The sequence below is a fragment of the Drosophila subpulchrella genome, chromosome 2R (genome assembly GCF_014743375.2).
Source record: "Drosophila subpulchrella strain 33 F10 #4 breed RU33 chromosome 2R, RU_Dsub_v1.1 Primary Assembly, whole genome shotgun sequence".
In the NCBI taxonomy this organism is placed as follows: Eukaryota; Metazoa; Arthropoda; class Insecta; order Diptera; family Drosophilidae; genus Drosophila; species Drosophila subpulchrella.
In genome coordinates, this window is record NC_050611.1 from 8,474,620 (window position 1) to 8,499,589 (window position 24,970).

A 24,970-nucleotide genomic window follows, 5' to 3' on the forward strand; every position below is an offset into this window, starting at 1 on the left:
AGACTATACTCTGCTCGCTGCAGCAGCAGCAGCAGCAGCCTCAGTCGTTTGCAATTGACGTTGGCTTTTAGCCGTTGACGCAACCGTTTTTGGCCGAGTGCTGTGCCAAGAGTCACGTACAACTTGGCCAAAACAGCTAAAAACAGTCGAAAAACCGGCGTCTCTCGCTCGCAGTATAACATTTTCATTAAAAATGCAGGAAGACACAGCCACACTGGATCACTCAGCGAATTGGGGCCACCCAAATAATTGCCCAAAAAGAAGGAGAATTAAATACAGAAAGGAGTACGAGCTGCGAGGAACGGGAGTTTTATGGCCCTGACTCCATAAACCTGGCTCTTCCCCCGAACTCCGAATGAAATGTCAACCACTTTGGGGATACGGAGACGGCTTTCTCTTAAGGAGTGCGAGAATATGAGATCACTGCAAGGACAAGCGGTGCATGGGAAATAATAGGGATGCTAAAAGATTGGGGTCCTTCATATGGTATGGATATGGGTTATACTAATGGTAAAATGGTAATGCAAATATTCTAAGATATATTCTTTAACCAAAGGGTATTTTTTCAAGATATTATGATGCAACTAGATTGGGAATATCTTATGTACATATAATATGGTATTCATTCTTAAAGGGTATCAGGGGTATACTGGCAGAAGGTAATGTTTCCAAAAGTTACATATGATGCAACAAGATTGGGAATCTTTCATATATTATGGTATATTTTCAGTATATCCCATATACCATAGATATATTGGTAGTATTAATATTTTTAAATACTATTTTATAGTGAATGGTAATATTTCCAGAGATTATGATGCAACAAGATTGAGAATCGTTCAAATATTTTGTTATCCAGGATATCATCCTTATAATAATGGTATATGGGTAGTAAAATTATAATAAATAATTTTTTTTTCTTTTATTTTGAAGAACTTTTATAGGATGAATGAAAATTATATGTATTTTGTATCCAGTATATCATCCTTATAATAATGGTATATGGGTAGAATAAATATAATAAATAAACCTTATTTTATTATTTTGAAGTACTTTTCTACGATGAATGGTAATTATTTTTGAAGTTTATAGTTGGTTTTGATGGCACTTTCCTCCGAGTGGATTACCCTAAAACAAAGGACATAAATCTTTGAGCACATATGTCAATTCCATTTCGATTAGCCTCTTAATGGTGCTTATGAAATGGCGTTAAACCATTGGCTCTTTCCGCTGCAATTGTTTTTTTCCCCCGATTTTCTCGCTGTCTTCTTGTTCTTGTTGCATTTTTAGTGTGCACTTTGAATGCAGCATTTCAGTTGTTTTTGTTTTTAGCTTTTAGTTTCTTCTAGCATTTGTTTCGTTTTCGCTATAAAATTTATGGCCAACGATCAAAGTCCAATGTTCAGTCGGTCGCTGCCGCTGCCGCTGCCTCTGCCGGCGTCGCTGCCACTGCAACGCTGCAGAAATCAAATGCAATCGCTCTCTATCTCTGTCACTTGCGGCTAGAAAGAGTGCTAGAGAGAGAGAGAGAGAGCGATGGCACACACGTGCTTACATTCTTATAAGAACGAAGAAGAGTTTTATTTTCAATTCAATCGGATTTATATTGAACGGAAAATGCCAGGGGGCCGGATTATAAAGATTGGGCCTGCAAAAATAAAAAAAAAATACGATTAGTAACAACAGTGGCGCTTCCCTATTCCGTGTATTTACCATATTGAAAGGGAAATTCAATTGGTGGGCACAACTTTGTGATTGCAGTGCCGAAGGTTGAAGCTGAAGGTTGAAATTGAAACACTTTTCGCACTTGTTGATAGCTCGCTTTTCTAATTAGAAATCGCTGATAACGGCATTGCACATTGGAACTGCTATTACTAAGTATTCTTCTTCTTCTAGCCAATGTATATTTGCTGATCTTCAATTTATTGGATGAATAATATAAACTCGTTTAGTAATACCATTTTGATGACTAGGTGAAATGAGTTATGGGTCATGTAATATAAAAACTAGATTATCAACAGCTGAACACATATTAATTTCCGTTTTTAATTTTAAATTGTATTTTATTTTTTTAAATAAGCATGATTCATTTGAGTTTAATCACAAAGCAAGAATAAAAATTGTAATATTACTTTATAATTAAAAAACGATGATATCTTAAATATGTAAATCTATTTTTCACTTAAGAACCACTTCATTCGTTGTGTGTACTATCATATAATTATTCGTTTTGTAAGCTGATACAACCTTTTGACTAATATTTGAGTAGCTCGGTGAGCAATCCATTGGAATTACCAAGCTTTTGAATCGATTGTTTTATAAGAAGCGAGCTTTGTCACCACACTTTTATGAGTTGACGGGTTGCATGAGTGGCTTAAACACCTTGACATTTCGATCTTCAACCTGTGCTAATTGCCGCGCCCGGTGGTCCAGACTTTCCCTCAATTAATTTGCACTTGCACTCGCTTTTCGCTTTTCATATTTCATGTGCCCCGTATAACGAGTGTATATTTCCATTTTCGCCATTTGTCAGTTGAATTCTGCCATTTGGCCGCTTCTCACGTCAGCAATTAAGGGGATGGGCGGCGAGGGGGCGGGGCGGGTTGATAAAGACGGGTCTGCCTTATAAGGTGGCGCACATGGCGAGCACGTGAATCGCATCCCCCTGCCCCAACCCCCCCTCCCCCTGCCGCGGTGCATAGGTAATTAAGTGCAATTTATGGCCAATTTCCCTGCATCGAACCTGTTTCAGTGCAGTTTAATTCGAAAAACAAGGAGAAAAAAGGTGATGAAGAAAGGAAAATTCTTTTTTAAATTGACTTTTTTCAAGAATATTATTTGTAGGCACGAACTGTTGGGAATATTAAAAAAAGTATGCCTAAAAAAATATTTTTAATAATGCCAGTTCTAGGAAATATTTTTTTATGTAATCCATAATAATATAATATTATCCAAAATCAAAATACTGATAATAAATTCTAAACCATATATTCTTTTTAACACATATGTTTTTTTTATAAATTATAATAATAATTAAATAATAAGAATAATTAGGAACAACATTGTCTCTTTGAAATCGCAGTGTATTTTTTTCAGTGCAAATAGGGGTGCAGCTGTTGCCTCCCCCTTTTCCCCCCTCTCTCTTTTCCCTTCAAACACATCTGTTAAGAGAATAGAAGGGGGAAAAGCGGGGGAGAGGGGATCAGTGATCACTCTATAAGCACATGACCTGCAAATAAGAGGGCAAAAAAGGCGAACAAGCTCTAACCGTTTATGGCCAATGGGATTTGTATTTCCATCTGTCTTTGCTTATCTCGTTCGAGAAGAGGAAGAGAGTGGGCAGCATCAGCCTTGATCACTCTCTCCCCCCTCAATTTCTCTTCCTCTCTCTATCAACCACACATTTCTCTTTTTTGCACGTGTGTCGTCTTGCTCGAATTGCATTTAATCGTCTTTACTCTTTCCTTGCCTTTCTCTTCTTTCTCCCCTGGGGGTTCAAAGTACAAAAGTCGGCTCTCCACTGACGTCATGGGCTTCAGTTTCAATTACAGTTACAGTTTCGGTTTCGGCCGGCCATTAAACTAAGCAAATACAAAGCACACAAAAAATACACAGCGATCGTTGAGACACACATATATACATTGTGTATACATATGTACATATAATAAACAACGGAGAGCAGGAGAAACAACAAAAGCACAGAGCAACAAAAAACGAAAAAACAACAAGACAACAAAACAACACTCACTAGGCGAGTGCCAGTCCAAAGTCCAATTGGCATTTCGAAGACTCGGGTCCAAAGTCCAATGCAGTCGGGTTTTCTGCTCCCAGCCAGTCATAGTCTCCCCCCCACGAAGAGCCCTCCCCCCGCGCGCTTACAATGGCTGTCTGTACCGAAAGAAGAGAGAGCCCCCAGTCTCTTTTGGCTCTCCATTTGCCTTTTTCCTCGCGGCTCCACTTTGTTTACCTTTGCCGAGAGCTCTCCCTTAAGCGCGCTCTTAAGACTCTTGAGCAGAGGTGTGATGTATAAAAAACAGGTGTAGATTCATTTTACACGTGCTGATTTTAAAGTGCTAAAAACCATGGGTATTACTAAAAATTATCACACATCTTGACCAAGACCATATATACAAGATAATTTACAACTTAAAAAAAATACAACTGTATTTAAATAACAAAAATAAAAAATTATTGAAAAATCATATTTAAATTACCCATAAATAGATTTCAAGAGAAGAAAAATTCATAATAATTAAATTAAACCAACTAATAACTCTCAAAACTCACAAATTGTAAAGTTTTAAAAAACAGGTCAAATTTTACTGGCCAGTTTTACGAGCTCTAATAAAATCCCCCTTATTTACAAGTAATAAAATCATTGAAATTAACCCAGACATGTACTACATATAACTATAAATAGGCTCAATGAAATTAAACCATTAAATTTCTTAAGGCGAAAATAAAAACATATCCCAAGACTCTTCATACAAAGTAAAATAACAGCACGTGCATATTGTAGATGCTTTTTTGCTGACCGATTTTACGAGCCATATGTAGTAAAAACCCCGAAAATGGTCAGCAAATAAGACATTATATTGTGCTCGCGGTATTACGAAATGCATTAAGGCGTATAATCGAGAAGGGTACTTTGGTTATAGTGGGATAGGGTGGGATTTGCGAAGTTAAGTCGCATTTTGGGAGTTACGAAAGTTTCGGTTATGTCAGTTATTTTGTGGAGCTTGGGTTCCCGGCTTATTTGCGATTGTCGCTATTGTTGAGCTCTGAAAATAAGTTCACGTTTCGCATTTAGCAGCCAGTAGCGAATCGCTTTCGTGTTTTATTTAATTTTAGCGAAATCCACAAAAATGGACTTTGCACTTGACAGCGGCGAAGCCAGCGACGATTTTCTGTATTTTCAGACATTTTTTTTGTTATTTCTGCGGTGAATGAATGTTCATATGGTCGGTCAGCCGCGTTTTTTTTTGGTTTTTGATTTTTGTTTTTGTTCCGCCTGTTGCCACGTTTTGCTCTCCAATCCCAAATAAATCGAAAAAAAATCTAGAGAATTATTTCTATGAGCTCAACTTGTTGGAATGAATGTGCTGCCTAATTGGTATAAAAAGCTTAAATAATTTTGCATGGCATTTGGAGTTTTGCGGTGAGTGTGGAGAATGGGTTGGAATTATTTTTCAAAATTAAAACCCAGCTTCAGAAGGGTTCCTAATTAGATTTGTTAGGCATACCATTTAAAAGAATTTTTAAATAATAATGTAGTAATATGTATAATAATATATTAAATAATATTATAACAAAATGTTAGGAGATTGATATAAATAGAATATCATACAATACCAAAAAAACAGGTTAGAAATATATTCAATATATATATTTTTCATCAATGAAAAAATCAGCTTTCTTGTTTCATAAATAATCAAACATTTATTAATCTTATACCTAAGCCAATACAATTTATTTGATTATACAAAATATACGCCCATTTGTTTATAAATTTATGGGGTTACATAAGGGTTCGTATTTAGATTTGTTAAGCATACCATTTAAAAGATTTTTTACTTTAAAAAGGAAACAAAGCGTTTAATTTTCTTAAAATAATATTATTATGACATCTTAGGAACTTGATAGCTTAAATAAAATATAATACAATACCAAAACAAAAAACAGGTTAGAAATAAATTCCTTAAAATGGTAAGCCAATTAAAAAATCAGTTTTCTTGTTTTATAAATTATGAACTATTCGTAAATCTTATACCTATGCTTATACATACGTTTTATTTGATTATACATAATATGGGCATTGCGCACATTTGTTTATAAATTTATGGGGTTTCCAACCCTGAAATGTTTGAATATTTTGAAAATATTTCTACGTTTCGAAATTACTTCATTGCGAAATGTAATAAGATGGGCGCTAATGGCATTGGTTTACGACAGATTTATGCGCCATCTGCTTGTTGATTCCCTAAATTCAGTTAAACATTCCGCTGGCGGCAAATGCGTAGTATGAGATTTCAGCTATTATGTCGAGAAAAGCTCTCGAGAGGCTTCATTAGATTCGCTCTTCGGTTGTCAACGACAACCCACGACATTTCCACATCTCAAGACCCCGCTTTCAATTGCACCACCCCCACTTTCAATGCCATGAATCCCTGGGAAGGGCCACAAAGTCTCGGTCCCCAAAGCTGAACATCAAATTCTCTGTCGGCTGTCTAACAACCGTTACTAAGCTGCCACGCCCCCAGACGGCAGCTGCCACCGCCGCCCCCTGGACTCGAGTGGCATGTAAATTGATCTGCGTACTTGATTAATTAATTGCGTTCGACTTGAAGCGGTTCGAAAACTGCAAACCGCAACTGCCGACAGCATCTGTCGTCTTAATTAGTCCAACGTGCCATTCGAGGGATTCGTTTTGCGTTTTCCGAATCCAGTTTCACTCGGTTGTCCTTTGTTCAAGGTGAAATTGTGTGGGTGAATAAGGCTCGGTTTTGGCAGGGGTTTTCCGGGAAATTCCGTAATTGCATAGCATCAAATATACTGAAATATGTCATTTTCATTCGTCCTTTTCCGGGAAAAACAACAAATTTGCATACTACTTTTAAGGATGCCTTTAAAGAATTGGAAATCAAGTATTCATAAATGCCTTTTAGGTAATAAAAAAAAGGGTTTTAAACAGATCTAACTACCCAGGAAGTTTCAAGGACCATGTTATTAACACCTAAAAGTATGCAATAAAATGTTTAAGCCAGTATGATATCACATATTTTACTAGACGATAACCTCTATTATCTAAAATTTGCAAAGACATTTAAAGCTCAGCTCTTTCACAACAACCAGCTTAAACCCGAAAACTAGAATTAATGATTGTTTAAGAGAAATGGTCTTAAGCAGTTCTAACAAACCAATAAGTTATGAAACCCATGTTATTAACACCTAAAAGTATGCAATAAAATATATAAATCAGCATAATATAACATGGCTTACTGAAAATGTAATATTATAATATTCCCTAAAATATGCAAAGCCACTTAAATCTCAGCTCTTGCACAAAAACAAGCTTATTTATAATTAATATTTATAAAACCTTAAGGTTATTTTGCAGAAATGGTCTTTTAAAGACCTAACAAACCAAGTTTTTAAAACCACATTATTACCACCTAAAAGTAGGCAATAAAAATTTAAAATCAACATAATATCCCATATTTTACTGGATGGTAACCTCTAATCTTCCCTAAAATATGCAAAGCCATTTAAAGCTCAGTTCTAACACGAAAACGAGCTTATTTATCATTTAGCATTAATAAACCTTAAGGCAATTTGCAACCGAAACTAGAACAAATTGTCTCAAATTTCACTTTAATGGCTAATAATTCCGCTCATAAATTTACACACCACCCACTGCCATGATCCATTACATTTTTCCCTGGGTTTTTTGCGGTTTCGCCTAATTGGAAATGGTGAAAAAAATGTGCGAAGGCGTTGATGCGTGAGCAACTTGTTGCCTTGGCCAACCCAGACACTCGGAAATACGTATATCTCATTATGCAAAGTGCTGCTGCGGGCAAGGAATGTACACTCATATATAAATATGTATCTTTGCGGGAAATGGGAGTATTTAAAGGTGGGCCCCGAAGGCTCAGCGTTCAAACAAATACGAGGCTTCCTTGTATTTTGTTTTGACGTTTTCAAATTTCATTTTGGCCACAGCCAATGCAACTTGCCAACGGGGGATTGCCTGGGAAAGTGTGGTGTTTCGCCATGTTGGCTTTAACCGCCTGCCAGACAGGCATCATCATCAACAGCATTATGAACCACATAAGGATGTTGTTTTGCCAAGAGAGATGCTGCTGCCAGCATTTGAACTCGTTCCGTTCGAAATGATGACACGCTCGTTGCATAAGCAAATATTTCTGAAAACCACAGCACCCAGTTTCTAGTACCACCCGCTTGTCCCCCCACTTTTCACTCGCATTTCCCCGATCCCAATCCATCCGCTTGCCAGTGGCACTTGTAGTTGTATCTGCTGCTGCGGATGTTGCCGCTGTCATGGCAAAATGTTGGTAGATAGCCAGGCCACACAGGACATGCTTTTGGCCGCTTTCTCTGCCGGCGCGGGCCGCATGTCGCTGACAGGCTCTGTCAAGCTGAATTGATAAGTCGCTGATCCGGAATAGATTGAAAAACATTTAGATTAAACTTTAATTCGCTGCGGGGAGACAAAGGAATGCCATCTAGCCTAGAGTGTTGGCTAGAGAAACGCAAAGTTTTGAGATTATTAAGTGGAAGAACTCCCCTTAAGACTTAAGACTCCGATGAAAACTAACCTTAGCCAAAAATCTTGAGATAAATAAAGCAAAATAGAGAAAATGTGTCAAAAAGTATGTTAAAGAATTATAATAAAAGCTACATACATTTAAAATTTTAATTTTTAATATTGTAGCATACTTTTCGACACCATAAAAAGTGATTTCAAACCTCTGAATAAATATTAGTAATTTGAAAAATATTTAAGAAATATTCTACAGATATTTTAAATAACTTTATTTTTAAACATACATTTCTAGATAAGTAAAACATCTTAGAAGTGTGTCTAAAAGTATGCTACAAAACATGTAATTTGAATTAGAGACACTTGTTCTAAACTCTTTCCCCTTTTAAAAATATTGTAACATAATTTTAGGCACCTTAATAAAAGATTTCAATTCTCAGGAGATATTTTTATAGTTTAAAATAAGTAGAAAAGCTATATTCCAAAGATATTTTATAAAACCTATGTAATGCCCAAACTAAATCCCCATAATCTCTGCCATTTCAGGTCTGTCGTGCCCTGAACATCATCTGCGAAATGGAGTACTTTGGCCTGGAGCACTGGACGCCCAACCAGAAGGAGTCGCAGACGCGCCAGTGGATCAACCTGCGCAACCGGCTGTCTGGTGACAGCGGATCAAGTGGCAGTGGCATCCAGCTGATGCTGGCCCTGCGGGTCAAGTTCTGGGTGCCGGTGCACTTCATCCTGCAGGAGAGTGTGCGCAATCTGTTCTACATGCAGGCCAGGCGGGATCTGCTCGAGGGTCGCCTCACTGCACCCGACTGGAGTGGAGCGGCCAAGCTGGCGGCCCTGCTCTGCCAGGCAGATGGATTGCGCTTCAATGAATCCTCCCTTCGGGCCGACTGCCCCATGAGGATGAGGCGGGAGCTGGCCCAGCAGCAGCAGCAACAGCAGCAGGCGCAGCAACAGCGGTTGGAGCAGCAGCGCAAGGAGAAGGAGCATGTGCTGAGCTTCAAGAAGCGACGCCTGTCCAAGCAAAAGTCCATGGAGCACATCGAGATCTGCACGCTGCCCACAACCAATGCCACGAGTTGCAGTCTCCAGCCCTCGCCATCCGCCTCCGCATCCGCATCCGCCTCAGCATCCGCATCCGCCTCCACATCCGCCTGCTCGCAAACCCACTCGAACAGCAGCTCCAGCAGTCCCAGCAATAGTAGCAGTCAAACGGGCCTCGATGAGAGATTGGCCAGCAATCCGCTGCGCATGTACGAGGAGTACCTGATCCAGCCCAGCTCTGAGGGTGAACCGCCGGCGGATTACCTGAGGCAAATAGCCATGGAGCACGGCAAGCTGGCCAAGCTGCAGATGAGCCTCAAGTCGGCCAAGTACTGGCTGCTCCAGTCCATCCAGGATCTGGAGGGCTATGGCGAGGAGCTGTTTAGCGGAGTGACCACCAATGAAAGTGCCACGCGATGCGACATTGCGGTGGGCGCCCATGGCATCACCGTCTGCCGGGGGGGTGATAAACAAAGGTGAGCGCCAGGATCCCTAGAATTCGCATAGCTAGCTCGAATTTTCCATAGCTCAAGCAAGATAACCAACCTATAGTTGAACCTATTCCCTATTGCAATCAAGTCATTTAACCTTTATATTGTTTATTATTGCTTTTAATTTATTCCCTACTTTTTCCAAAAAAAAACCAAAATGAATTCATTAAACAAAAGTCAAGGTGAAGCCTCAAAAACAAATCAAAGAAAAAAGTTGCTCAAAACGAAAACAACATTCTTATAAGTAGATGGTGCATTAACCTGAATAATTAAATGACTTTTTTTTTATAGCCATTTTGGGACGAAATGATTTTGCCTTCAAGTTTAGGGAGCGCAAAATTACTGTCATAGGTTGAAATTTTAATAGAACACACTTTCTGCGTTATAAAACTGGATAATGAGGTTTGATGATTGCTTTAATGAGGACTATAAACCCAGTTAATAAAGAGGTTACGTTTTTTTTGGGGAGTTTCCAAAAGAATCTTAGGAGATGGCTTACAAAGGTGTCTGAAAGTAGGCTATTCTACATTTTATGGCATACTTTTAGGCAGCTTTTAAAGGGATTTCAGATATAGAGATTGGTTAGATTCGAGTTTTAGAATCTTGTTATTTGTTGATTATCAAAACTAATAAATTTTCTTTTGTATCATTTAGCATTCCCTTTGGCGCCATAGCTGCGGCCAAGTCGCTGCGTCGCACTTTCAAACTGGAGTATGTGGATGATCACAACGATCGCAAGGAGCTGGAGATCAAGTTGCCCAAGCAGCCGATCGCAGCGGGTCTATACCGCTCCATAACTGAGCGCCATGCGTTCTATGTGTGCGACAAGGTGCGCGGCGTGGTGACCAACCAGTTCACCCGGGATCTCAAGGGCACCATTGCCTCCATGTTCATGGAGAACACGGAGTTGGGCAAGCGCTATGTGTTTGACATCCAGCACACCTGTCGCGAGGTCCACGACCAGGCGAGAAGGACTCTTCATGAGCGCGGTGGCGATTTGATTGCCGAGGGAGCCGAAGGATGCTCTGCTGCCGCTGGAGGATTGGGCGCCACTGCCGGAGGCGATCCCATGGACGCCGTGGCCGGGGTCAGCGGGCTGGCGACTGGTGCCGGCGGCTCCATGGCCGGCAAGATAGATTTGGCCATTCGCGAGAAGGAGGCGCGTGAGGCGGCGATTGAGCGTTGCGTGGATACGCGCATCTCGGAGGCCATGCAGTGCAAGATCTGCATGGACCGCGCCATCAACACGGTGTTCAATCCTTGCTGTCACGTCATCGCCTGTGCCCAGTGCGCTGCGAGGTGGGTTATCCTTTTGAAAGAGTCCTTTCCCAAATGGGATACTAACAACAGAGAGTCGCTATAAGTCAATATACTAGATAATTTCCAAATTACTTCTCTTATAAACAAAAATTGATGGGAAATGCTAATCTCTTAGAGGAAATTCAGTATAACTTTTGAACTGATACACCCCGTATCACATAGCAGTTAAAAAATTAAAAAAAATATTTCAACTGTTTCTTGCTTAAAACAAACCAGTTTGAACAGTTTTTTTTTGCTTTTACTCACTTTTTCGAAAAGAGAAAAAAATTGACAATTGCATTTTTCACTATCAATTTAACATTTCGGAAAAATGTCAATTTACTTTTGTTTGCTTGTACTCACTTCTTTAAAAAGAGAGGGAAATTGACAATTGCAATTTTCAATATCAATTTAACATTATTGAGTGGTAAATATAATTCAAGTCAATTTCTTTTTTTTTTGCTTTTACTCACTTTTTTAAATAGAGAGAGAAATTGACAATTGCAATTTTCAATATCAATTTAACATTATTTAATGGTAAATTTGATAGGTGTAAATTTACCTGTGAATATTTTATTTGTCCGAAACTTTACTTTATCTTTGAGTTCTTGAATAATGTTTGAACATGACTTTCTTGATTTTACTCACTTTTTGAAAGAGGAAGAAATCAAGAATTGAAATTTTCATTTTCAATTTAACGTTATTTAATAGTAAATTAATTTACTTATGAATATCTACTTGTTAATATCTTATAAAGTCGAAAGTTTTTGCCTGATATTTGAGTTCTTATTGAATAATGTAAAGTAGGTATTGAAAATAAAAGTTTTCAAACAATCTCTTTTGAAAAAATAAGTAGAAGCTAGAAAGTCATGTGCAAACTGTGAATATCTAATTGATCGACCACCTTTTTTAATCTTATTCCGTAACCGTAGACGATTTCCTTGAGAAATTTTATCCTGACTATTAAACCCCTTATTAACCCTTCAAATCCTCTATTGCAGATGCAGCAACTGCCCCAACTGTCGGGTGAAGATAACCAGCGTGGTCAAAATCTATCTGCCGCCGGAGCTGCGCACCAGCCAAACCGGCAGCGGCGCCACAACCACCAGCAGCAGCAACATCGGCGACGGTTGCTCCGTGGAGGAGCAGCTGCACCAGCTGGAGGAGATCTCGGTGGCACCCGCATCCCTGGAGGCGGCGGCAGGAGCAGGAGCAACCGGACCTGGGGGACAGCCAAAGGTCACGACGGCCGCCTAGAATTGGTTGTGCTCGCTGCTGTTCCGGCTGATGGAATGGGTGTGCGTGCCGATTGTCTGAGAACCAAAATGATCCACTGTTAATCTATGACCACAACCTAAATGGGGAACAAACCAACTAGAGATACATTATGCAAAGGGGGAATTTGTGACCCGCCTGTATGGGTTCGAAATGGATTTAAAAGCGGAGTAGTCAGTCTGTCAACAATCTTAGCTCTATCTTTACTCAAGTATTTTACCGACATAAGCAACTGAAACTTTAACTTTAACTGTAACTGTAACTGTAACTGTAACTCTAACTCTAGATCCTAGCCATATACACGATATATTTACTATTTATAGATGTACGGACTTCGAGAAAGTGCTATTCAAACTCGTCTAAGACTTCACTGCATAGCCTATGCCTAGAATCTATAACTGCAGATTGTTTCATATTCATATACAACACTATACACATAGATATATTTACGATCGTTATAGATCAGCGATACCTTATACGATATAGCCCTTGAATGTACAACATAGTTACTTACTAAATGTTAGCAATTTTACCAACTAAACTCGAGATGTATTTATTAACGCCTAAACTCTTTAGTATTCCACCCCTACCCGAAGAAGCCCCCAAATTCTCATATATATATATATATACCCTATGGATACATATACTAAATGAACATATATATATATTAGCGTGTGTATATAGGACAAGCGTACAATAATCGCAAACCCAAGGAGCAAAGTAGTACTAAGTACCTGCAAAACAAACAGAAACGGAAACAGAACACGAAACACGAAAAGTATCTCTGCAGTGGATATTACATAGTCAATAATAAATGTTAACAATGTTATACTATATATATACATATACATGTAAAAGAAAAACCAATGAAAATACCTTAAATGTACCTATTTATCTGTTGTTTATTATTTGGAAAGTGAAAACTTCTTTCATTGCCCTCTTGTTTTGAAAGCTTTTAGTGGAGTATTTCTTTTTTCTATCTGGACAATCTCGTTATGTTTTTCTTCGTTTTCCTCGGGAGTCCTCGGCAAATTCTCCCATACTTATCTTTTTTTATTTATCAATCTGGACACTGCCTTTCTTCTATTACTTTAACATATTGTCGTCGTCCAAAAAAGAATTCGAAATAAAAGTTCCTTCTCAAAAAATGTCATCATCAAGTTCCTCTCATTTGAAATCATCTAAACCTCATTGTCTTTTCCTTTCATTTTCTTGTTTATGAGTGCTTTGGCATCTTTCCCTGAAGGAAAAGAGATCTAGGATTTATAGATATTCTAGGTAATTAGTCTGGTCCACCTACAAACGTGTTCGATGAGGATGCGCATTAACTTTAAATTTCCCACACTTGGACTTGGCTGGACATCCTCGATACGGTTCTGCGGATTGACCTGAATATCTCTGGTTTTTGGCTGCTCTACTGAAACTGCGAAGAAAGGAGGCCACATAGAGAGTTGTGGTTTAATCCTCCCCTGCAATTCTTTTTCCACATCGATCCTTAGACGTCTTAAATATTGTGGAATCTTGTGGAGACGACCCAAAATTGGATGTATGACCGCTGGCAACGATTGAACAGTATTATTAGGCTCAATCTTTCCCTGCAATTCATTTTCCACGTCGATTTTTAGACGTCTTAAGTATTGTGGAATCTTGTGGAGACGACCTAAAATTGGATGTATGACCTCTGGCAGGGACTCAACAGTATTATTAGGCTCCGCCAATTCTCCCGAAAGATCTTTGGATGCTGGTGCCCCGATAACTGCTGTCCCAATTCGTAAGCCTGTAATGGAACTAGTTTATGAAAAGCCCAGTCCTTTTTACCAAAAGCTTACCCAGAAAAAGAGAAATAATAAAAATCACTTTTGTATTCATTTTAATGATGTATTAATTTCGGATTTAAGTTTCAATAGATTTCAGGTTGAATGGTAACACACTGCCTATTTTGCTTGGAAGTTTAGGTTTTCGAAAAAAAGAAACAAAGGAAACAAATTTCTAAACTTTCTCAACTAGTTAAAAAAGTATTGAATGTCAGCTTACGATAAAAACTTTTATATTTGCGTTAGTCGTAAGAAGAATCTCAAATATTTCTAAAAAACCAATATAGAAAGTAGAATAAAATAAGAAAAGTAGCTAAATTCGGCAAGAAAATTGTTGCTATAGCAGCTAGATCTATTTTTAAAATGAATTTTAGAAATACTTCAAAAGTGTTAATTTTAGATTTACTTGCTACTATTTAAATGAAAGCGTATTTCGTTTTATTTTAACATTAACTTTTTGATCCTTCTTCTGGCAGCTACATTATATAGTGGTCTGATTTTTGAAAAATTTATTTAAAAATTCTGATATATTATTTGTTTCCCATTATGAAATATTACAAAAATTATATTTCCAAGAGGATAAGATAATATTCCAAAAAAAAAAGGTCGGTGCTATTGTTTGTTTTCAATTTTTCTCTATTCCTATGGGAGCTCTATAATGTAGTAGTCCAATCCGGCTCAATCCGACTTATCTACTACCTGTAATAGAAATAAGACTTTGGGGAAACCTTTGAAAACTGAGGGACTAGCTTGTTTTTATAAGATTGTAAAACTTTTTCAAAGTTGCCGCCAAATAGCTTTGTTGACGCGTTAGTACGTGGCTCAATTTGAGCAGCCAGTGAGCAACAGCTGATGACTAAATGCTTCTTCTTCCCTTTCCAACATTCGGCCCGCCGAATTCCAACGCTGTGGCAACGCTGCCCGGCCAGGTGGCAATTTCGCCGTGGTGTGCACACACTGGCCGCCACTGCTGGTCGGCTCTTCTTCTTGCCACTGCTGCAATTATATATCGCTGTTCCGTCGTCTCCGCCGATCCACCTCCGCGCTAAAAATCACCCATACAAATCAACAACGCCCCGCGAATTATCCGTAAATATTGCAATTGCAAGGTGTGTGACAAATTACGCCTAAATTAAAAGGGTTTTAAGCAAAAACAAACGGAAGGCACACACACACACACACACACTCGAAAGCGAGCAGCTGACGCCGGCAGAGGCAGCGGCAGCGGCAGAGCAGCAGCAACAAGCAACAAAAGCAAAAGGCAAACAATTGGATAAGCGCTTTTAAGGTGTTAAAACCGCTGCTAACTTAACAGTCCAAGAGTTCAGCTTGAAAAGCTAACGGTTCCAAGGTCGCAGCGCTGAAAAAAACAACAAATAAGGTACAAAAAATCAGCGGTCTTGTTGTTGTTTTTGCTGCTGCAACTGTTGCAGCGCCCATGTGTGCGTGTGTGTGTGTGTGCGATCGCGATCGTACGTCTCTGTCGCACTCATTTCGAATGGTCGCCGGTGAAATGGTGTCGCCTTTCGCTGCCGACGTCGACGTCTCGGTCGGCGGCGCTGCCAACGTCGACGCAGAGACCACCGCTGTGGCCATGAAACGAAATTTGTTGTTCTTAATTCGGTAAAAATGTTTACAATGTGAACAGAATACACTGGCAGAAAGTGAAGTTTGAATGTATCGGTTACCAACAAAACAGCAGTACTGAAAACACCTGAGATAATAAGGTTATAATAAACCGAAAAAAAATGTAGTGATCTTAACAGATTTAAAAACAATTAAGAAAGAGAGAAGTGACCATGAGATTAAATTTGTTGTTCTTAATTCTGTAAATATGCTTACAATACAATTTATAGATCAGAAACAACTAGGAATACAAGTCTAATAGTAAAAAAACTAAGTAAACTCGTAGAGATCTGTTCCTTATAGAGTAGTTCTTAACAATAAAATTGCCTATAACTTATAGGGAAGTGGTCATTAAACAAAACTTGAACTTCAGAATTACGAATGTGGAAATATTTGCATTGAAACTCAACCTTAAATAAAAAATAATGAAACATAAAAACAAACCTTAGAAATAATACTTTTATAATGGATTTCACAAGTCAATATATGCATCTTTATAAGAAAATCTTAACAAAGAAAGAAGTAGCCATAATTTAAAAATATGTGAAAAAGGGTTAAATCAAGTATTAAGAAAAACCTAAAATTATATTAAATAAAAAAATATAGTATAGGTATGACCAATGCCTAATTTAATCAGAAACAAGCTCCAAAAAAGTTAAAAATAGTAATGACAACAAGTTCATTATAATTTTCCCAGTTTACCAAAACATAAAACAACCCATCATCAAAAAAACCGGAAACAGCCCAAATGATTTAAAGTTCAATGAACAAACGCACAAAAAACATCTATAATCAAACCAATTTTAAGAACCAAATAATCATACCCATAAATATTAAAACCAATTGCTCAATTTCCAGTTTGAAAATCCACTAGTGCTCTTAATAGCTTCCGAAGCAACTGAAAAAATTTAGATAAAGAGTGATAACAAAGAAAAAACAAAGAAACCCCTAAGGAAAGTCTAGAAAAGTGCCTGAAACCAAATGTGTTTGCCCTGAAGTTAAATCCCTTCAATCCCCTTATCCGGCTTTAATTCCCGTAAAGCCACCATCTCACCTGTTCCCACCTTCAATCAACACGGTAATTCCCTTACAAAAACAAGCACATGAGTTGGATTAATAGGAGTCAACTGGAATAGGCCGAAGCACCCCGGAGCACAGGTCAGTATCGGAACAATCAGGCCATATTAACTGCCATCAATCAGTTAAAATATTAAAATACCGTTTGCTCAATTGGATGGTTCGCCTTGAATCGGTTGAAACCGGTTAACGGTTACCGGTTCGGTTCGCAAGCCGGCAAAAGACAAATTGAAAATTCAATTAATTTAAATCAATTCCAACTTGACAGTTTGGTTCCATTCGGTTTCAATCACATGTGTCCGCCTCGAACTTAACTATTTCATAAAAATGTCATTAAAGATTGCGTAAGTCCGGCTATATCGAACTTAAGATTAAACCATTTCCATCGGCATAGTGGCTTTTAACGATATGCTGTGACGAAAATAGCCAAATTTTTTATGGATGGAAATTCGCGAAATGCGATAGCAGCATTCCTCTTAAAATTACTCACGGACTCGAGTAAAAACTTTCTTAAAATAAGGGGGAAACCACAATTTTTGGGTTTTTTTTGGGTATATACTTCATAAATTTTTTTATCTGTTGGTGATTTAAAGTCCCTTCCAAAATCTCGTAAAAAAATGCAAAAATTGCTTTAATTCCTTTAATCAAATGTAATTAGAAATTTTTTATGCGAATTAAGTCTAATAAATAAAATCTTTTTAATTACCAAAACCGATTACCAATTTTCCCAACGCATATTTAAATCTTAAATTATTTTATATTTGAAACAGACGAAATTATATAATCATTAAAATGGTAATTTAATTAGGCAGGCTGCCTTTTGCAGCAAAAACAACAAACCCCATCATAAATAAAACGAAAATCGAAATAAAAAGGATGATTTATGCAATAATTAAATATGCATTTCGTTAGTCGTACATACATATGAACAGACATATATCGGTTTTTATATGTCACATTTGGTTTGAACTTTAAAGAGCGACTACGGTTATTAATTTAACCTTTTTATTCGGCTTGCCTTTTTTATACAGCAGAGAACCGAGAACCTGAATACGCTGATGGCCTTCCCTCTAGATCCCTGATTCCCTTTTAGCTGTCCAGTTTTTTTGGGTACCCTTAATGGAAAAAATGTTGAGCGGTCTTTTTGTTTTACCCCTTTTTTAAATTGCACATTTTGTATACTCTTTCAGTTAGTATTATTACTAAGCTTTAAAGTTTGTAAGGCCAAACAAGATTTTGAAAATAAAAAATTTACAATTTCAAAAAGAATTTAGGTTTAAATCAATAAAATCTTCCGAATCTTTCATAGTTTATAAAGGATTTTAACTCTTTTCGCTTTTCGAAGCCAACTTGGAAAAATAATACTTAAGTAAGTTAGTAAAATATTCGATAAAAAGAGAAATATTAGATTTCTTTATTGCTTTTTTCGTTTTTATTATTAGGTTTTTAATTAGTAAATTTTAAAGTTTAATTTAATAACAATTTTCAGAATTTCCCATAGTTAATAAGAGATCTACACTCTTTTCGTTGCTTTTCCAAATCGTAATCAACTTTGAGAAATATTACTAACCTTTTTCTGAAGTAAGCTGTAAAATATTTAAAAGAAACGGAAATGGATCATATATTATTATTATACATCGTATATTGACACAAGAATATATCCCACAAATATTAGTTAGATTCGTCAGGCCCTTTCTTTCGTTTTTATTATTATCAGGTTTTTTAAAATGTAAGTTCTGTACAAGATCAAAAGATCGCGAAATACCAAAGGAATATGAGGTCTGTAGTGGTGGGTGTAAAATAGATTTGAACTCCTTTCGTTGCTTTTCCAAATCGTAACCAACTTTGAGAAATATTACTAACAGTTTTCTTAAGTAAGTTAATAAATTATTCAAAAGAAACGGAGTTGGATGATATATTATTATTATACATCGTATATTAGCACAAGAATATATAACACAACTATTAGTTAGATTCCGTTTAGTCCTATCTTTCGTTTTTATTATCATGTTTTTTATAAAGTAAGTTCTTTGCAAGATCAAAAGTTCTCGAAATACCGAAGGAACATGAGGTCTGTAAGGGTATTCTCCATTCCGAGCCCCACATCTCCCATTTAATTCTCGTTTTGATTGTTTTTGTGTCTGTTTACGCTGCGTGTGGAGGGGCTGAGAGGTAGGAGTTGGCCAAATGGAATGGCGGAGGGTGTAGAAAGGGAGCCGACGTCCTGCCATAAAATTGCATGTCCAAGTTGTTTTATTTGATTATGCGAGTGTGTGTGTGCTCGCGGTTTTTGCTGTTTTTATTTCGCAAGAGTTTATAGCGCGGAATGCTATTTAATAAATTCCATTTTCGACTTCCCATACCCCCCGGCTGTCTTATTGCCATGTTTTTGTTTCTGCATCTCGGTCGGGATTTATCTGTCCATTCGGTTCTTGCTTTTGTTAGTCGTGCTTCCGCTTTCCATCTTGTTTGGCCAATGCAAATTTTAAAATTCAATTTCGCGCTGGTAACTTCAATTGCGTCAAAGGCCAGCCAAAAGTTGGGGAAAATATGAATTATGAACATCCGCAGAAATATGGACAACAACATCCTTTTTGGCTCGCTGCGATTTCATATTTCATTCCGAGATTTATTATTAAATTCTTTCCCCCATTTTGGCCATCTCCTCCAAATGCAGCTTACTTCCCGCGGCGCTGAGTTTTCCCCCCGAGAAAAGTGGCACAGAAATAAAAGAATAGAGATAAAAAAAGCGACGAACAATAGAGACGGCAAAACTTAAGCACCTTAACTCACTTTTGCAAGTTCTACAGCAAGAACCCGAAAAAAAGAACTCAACATATAATCGAGAAGAGAGCGAAAGAAAAGAATTTCCAACTACGCTAAAAACTTTTCTGAACAACGCAACTTTTTCTTTTTTTTTGTCCCGAAAACTTGTTCAATGCCCGTGCATTCGTTTTGCTATTGTTATTGTATGCAACTTCCGCTACAGCTATAACTATAACTTTAGAAAAAAAAACAGAGCCAAGAACATCGACGATAAACGCGAGTTCAATGGTTAAAGCCAAGCTTTTCCTTTTTTGGGGGGAAAAAGGAAAACTTTAAACATTGGTTCGCTTGGTTTTCTATTTCACTTGTTCGGGTTATGCCACGCCCTCCATAACAAAAACAAGGACATGAGAGCCATAAAAATGTTCCTGTGAGCTGCTGGAAGGAAAAAAAACAAAAACTTTTGAAAACAACTGCAAGGGGGGGAAAATGGGGCAGGTGGGCGGCAACAAAAGCAACAATGTTCAAGTGCGGGCACAGGCAAAAACTCTGCAAAACATAACAAACAGTCGCGGTCAACACAATAGAAGTACGCATCTAAAGTTGTAAAATCCCATTTTCCAAAGATTGGCTTATTATTTTTGCATCGTTTAAAATGTAAATTAAAAATATTTTTTATTTAAACATGAATATTTTAAATATGGTATAGAGAAAGAAATGGTTTTTAAAGTATTTAGTTCAAAATATACCTTTTCTTTCTCAAGAATAAAGTTCTCAAAAAAAGAATGATTTGTTGGACAATATTTTCTTTTTTATATATTGAAAGTCCTTGATTTATGTAAAAATAATTTGGTTTTTCAAAGTAACATCTTATTTGGTGTTTAAACTAAAACAATAAGTATTTCGATTTGATGCTTTATAAGCATTTACCGGCTAAGATATGAAGTACAAATATGAATTTACAAATGAATTACAAATTTGAATTTAAATTTGATAATTTAAAATATAGTAAAAAAACGGAAATTGTTTCAGAAGGTATCAAAAAGAAATATGATTTTTTATTTTTTAAGGATAAAGATTACAAAAATAAATTAATGCATTTTGGGTAAAAATAATTATTTTTCTAAGTCCAGGATTTTGGTAAAAGTGTTCAAGGCTTAAAAATTGTAAGATGAAATATCATATCTAACTTTCGGTTAAAATTAAAACAATATAATCCTTAATAATAATTTCAAACATTATTTAGAGCTGCCTTAAAACTTTTTAATTGAATTATTCAAAACATTAAACTACAATTATTTTGACCCCAACTGTAAGTCCAACTAAAGGAAAAAAAAATTAGAGCAACCAACTCTTAAAAGCTGGGGCCACAAAAATAAGGGAAAAATACAAAATATGAGCGCTTGAAACTACATTTTCCCCCTTGCAGCTGGCTGAAAAGCAAAAATAATTGCTGGCTCCCGCTTTAAAAGCCACCAACTCTAAAGGAAAAAAATCAATAAAAATGCGCATAAATAAATTAAAAATAATTGCAATATGAAAAACTTCCTTTTTGCATGCTTTTTATTTACATTATACAACTTTATTATGGCCACTGAAAATTACTGTTCGAAAATTGCTTACATTTCTGTAAATAAATGATGAAACATTTAATTAGTCGAAGCAAATACCGTGATTGCATAATTTTGATTAAGAAATAATCCAATTGAAAAAAAGCGCTCCATTGTTCAATTGTTGTTTCCATGATGATATGATGATGATGAGAATCGCTAAACGAGGACAGCACAAAATTGTTTAGCGGATCCGCTGTGGAGCCAGGCTGATTTGGCACATATGTGTGTAGTATGTACTTGATAAAGCGAATTAGCACCATTCGGATCTGGTCCGCGCTATAAACAAATAAGCGATATATTTGGCCAGACGACCGACCGGATTTATCTGGTACTCCGAAGTGCGAAAAGTTTCGTACATCTGATTTCAGACCCGAGGGCTTTCCTCTCCGCTGATTTTTCTTTTCCGTTTCGCTCGTTATCAGCTCCATATTCCGTTGATCTTTCGAGTGTCCGACTTGCGTCACATGTCTGAAATCTCTATACATATTAATGAAAACAAATGCGAGTCGCACAAAAAATCAAATCACATATAACCACATCGACTCAGAAACAAGAATCAACGTCCGACAAATCATCGAATCACTTTAACATGCAAATCTTTTTCCTTTTTTCGATCGCTATTTATTTATTTATATACTTCCCACATTGATGCCCAGGGAGCTCAAAGATCATGATCGCAGAGTGATGCGGGTTATCGCGAGACCCGTGCTGAAATAGGTTATCGTCATTGGCAATCGTTCGATTAACGAGCATCGAATTTCTGATCGCGAAAAGCTGTCAACTGAACTGGAGGCTGGTCTGGGGATCTGGGATTTTAATATTACTTGAACTTATTTCCAGTTAATATTTCAATTCGATAGAACAAGAGGTCATCTGGTTTTCTTTTCTGGGAAGCTTATCAAAGTTTTTTAAATTTACGCTCGTGACATACATATGTATGATCTTTAGATTTCGGGATAAACATTAAAAGGTTCACGATTTTTTTTGGTAAGGGTATTGTTTATAGATTTCTGTTTAATTTTTTTAAAATGTAATTGCATTGTTTGATAAGAAATTCTGCTTATTTTAATAAAATCATCATTAATAGGTCATTCCAAGTACTATTGCTTGATTGTAAAGTCCAATTTTGCAAACGTACTTTTAACGTTGATATAAGGGAATTTGTAAGAGTATTGTTTATAGATTTTTTTTTTAAATTGATTAACATTGTTCGATAAGAAATGCAGCTTATTTTATTAAAATCATCATTACTATTTCATTCCAAGTACTATTGCTTGAAAGTAGAGTCCAATTTTGCAAACGTATTTTAAACATTGATATAGGGGAACTAAGAACATGTTATGTAGAGTTAAAAACAATTTCTAATGATCCCATTCTTTTCCTTTTCCCCCTGCAGCTGCAAATATTATGGAAAAGGCGAAGGCATATATCAAAAATGAACTTCGCGGTGGCAGCCAGCAATCCGAGCCAGCAACCACGCCGACCCCGACCTCTCCAGCCTCGTTGCCAGGAACGCTCCCAGGAACCAAGCAGCCTTACCCGCCCGTGGAGCTGATGCCCTCACCCGGAGCAGCCGCCCATCGGAGCAGCCGCACACCTGGCGAGCAATACCACTTGGGCTATCAGCCGCATCCCGCCCAGCATTACTATCCGGGGGTGAAGTCGACGGGACGGGCTTCGGCGCCACCCGATAACCATCATGTGCCCATGACCATATGCCTTGTGTGCGGAGGACATGGTGGTTATGAGCCGCAGCCTTTGAGGATTCGCCACAATCCGGAGCGACCTGCCGAGTCATATTTCCCCTTTCTGGAGCGCCATGAGCCTCCGAACGGGGTGCAGGGGGTGTCACCTGGCCAGGAGTACGTGTGGGCCTGTATGCTCTGCTTTCGATCCCTGAACGAGCAATGGGATGCCTACGAGCGACAGAAGAAGCCCCTGCTGCAGCGCATCTACCATATGAAAAGGGTGGATGGAAAGGGCTACATAGGAGCCGATGTGGCCACACAAAGCGAGTATGCCGCCCAGGTGTTGGGCCTGAGTGCAGAGCATCTCACCCAGAATGGTCTGGTGGAGGGTCATGGCGATCCCTACGCCTTGGCACGCCACTACTCGCCGCAGCAGCCGCAGTCACACCATCTACACCACCACAGTACCTCAAGGAATGCCTCACCCTCGCCAAATCCCAGTGCTGCCGGTGGTGGTGGTGGTGGTGGGGACTTTTATCCCAGGAACTCGACGCCGTCGAGCAACCACAACAGATACCTGAGCCGGCCACAATCGCGGGACATGCCAGTGGCCTCGCCCACATCCCGACCGCCCAGCGAACCGCCGGCCATGAAATCCGCCGGCTATGCCCAGCAGAAGTTTAAGCTGGGCTCCTCTGCACCGCCGCCTGGCTACCAAGGACAGGCGCCCTATCATCCCGCCCAGTATCAGCAGCTGCAGCAGCAGACGGCCGCCTATCATTTGTTGCAGCAGGTGAACACTGGCGGTGGGGCATCAGAGTCGTCGCACTACAAGGGTAATCCCTACAGTGCGTTGCCCTCACCTGGCGGCGGGCCACTGGGACCCCCTGCACCGTCCACACTCGAAGATGACAATGCCACCGTGCTGGATTTACGGAACTCCTCCAGCTCCAGTGTCCCCCCACCAGCACCTCGTCATGGTGGCAGCAGTGCCTCAATCTCCCAGCCAAGTCAACCGCAATCGGAAGTGGGAATCCTGGACTTATCTATGCCGGACAAGAACTCCATCACCGAGGTGTGCTACGTGTGCGGCGATGAGCAGCGCAGAGGTAGCCTTATTGAACTGAGTACGGTGAAGCCAAGGGAAACTGGGAGACCAGGACAATCTGTGCCGTACTTTCCCCTGTTTAACGAGCAGCATCCGCGGCCAGCAAGGTCCCGACCGAAGGATCCCCGCGGCATGATCCAGGCCTGTCTGCCCTGCTACGAGGACCTCATGCATCAGTGGAACGCCCATCAGGTGAGTTTGCAATTCAAATTGCCAACCCCCTCATTGGCATACATGCATATGGAGCAGATTCATCCGGTGTTGCCAGCCCAATTGATATTTCTCCACAAAATGGGGTGGTGGTAAAACCGGGGTTTTGCAAAAGAAATGAGCAACCTATTTAAATCTGATCATTCATTTCAATAATATCTATACTTTTATGAAATAATCTTTATGAGTATAGTATTTAGAGGTAAATGAACTGTATGAGTTATACAACATACACAATACCTGTAACTACTATTTAGACTAATAATTCAACAGAAATTCCTATGAAATCTGAAATTTAAACATTTATCTCTGCCAAATAACCCAGGGGGTTTCCCATTAAGTTAACCCCTCAACTGTATACACGCAGCCACATAACATGTATGAATATGCAAATAGAAATGTTTATGGATGCTGGCGAGTGCATACCAGAGCTTTTCAAAATATTTTGTGAAAATTTCAATATTGTTCACCCTTGCATACATAATGGAATTCAATAAAAATGGTTGGGGAGCGGTGGAAAAGGCGAGTAGCATGCTGGGTACTGGGTAAAAAAAGAAAGAGGAAGTGCAAAGTAAAAAACGGCAAAAAACAAACGTTGGCAAAATACAAAATAAAAAACAAAAGAGGAGAAACAAATTTCCGAGAGCAGTTTTTCGCGTCGCA

At 38.4% G+C, this 24,970-nt stretch overlaps 3 protein-coding genes across 5 annotated transcripts in view; 2 read left to right on the plus strand and 1 right to left on the minus strand.

Moving 5' to 3' along the window:
• LOC119550342 (E3 ubiquitin-protein ligase MYLIP) overlaps positions 1 to 13,295 on the plus strand; it is a 29,133-nt gene extending 15,838 nt beyond the window's left edge. Inside the window, exons 2-4 of the mRNA XM_037858962.1 lie at positions 8,831 to 9,816; positions 10,486 to 11,130; positions 12,132 to 13,295. Of these exons, the coding sequence (XP_037714890.1) occupies positions 8,831 to 9,816; positions 10,486 to 11,130; positions 12,132 to 12,387 (1,887 nt within the window). The 3' untranslated portion in view covers positions 12,388 to 13,295. The remainder of the gene's footprint in view (positions 1 to 8,830; positions 9,817 to 10,485; positions 11,131 to 12,131) is intronic.
• LOC119550343 lies at positions 13,290 to 14,373 on the minus strand. The gene is made up of 3 exons (XM_037858963.1): positions 14,235 to 14,373; positions 13,706 to 14,182; positions 13,290 to 13,645 (listed from the first exon to the last, which is right to left on the minus strand). The coding sequence occupies exons 1-3, from the start codon at positions 14,272 to 14,274 to the stop codon at positions 13,587 to 13,589; spliced, it is 576 nt and encodes a 191-aa protein (XP_037714891.1). The 5' UTR covers positions 14,275 to 14,373; the 3' UTR covers positions 13,290 to 13,586.
• Positions 14,374 to 15,176: 803 nt separating this feature from the next.
• LOC119550996 (protein enabled homolog) overlaps positions 15,177 to 24,970 on the plus strand; it is a 78,384-nt gene continuing 68,590 nt past the window's right edge. For 2 of the 3 annotated variants that reach the window (XM_037860043.1, XM_037860041.1), the window contains exons 1-3: positions 15,177 to 15,328; positions 16,704 to 17,003; positions 22,698 to 24,289. In XM_037860043.1, the coding sequence (XP_037715971.1) occupies positions 22,709 to 24,289 (1,581 nt within the window). In that variant the 5' untranslated portion in view covers positions 15,177 to 15,328; positions 16,704 to 17,003; positions 22,698 to 22,708. Of the gene's footprint in view, positions 15,329 to 16,590; positions 17,004 to 22,697; positions 24,290 to 24,970 lie in introns of those variants that run through there. The other variant, XM_037860042.1, reaches the window with a different exon arrangement.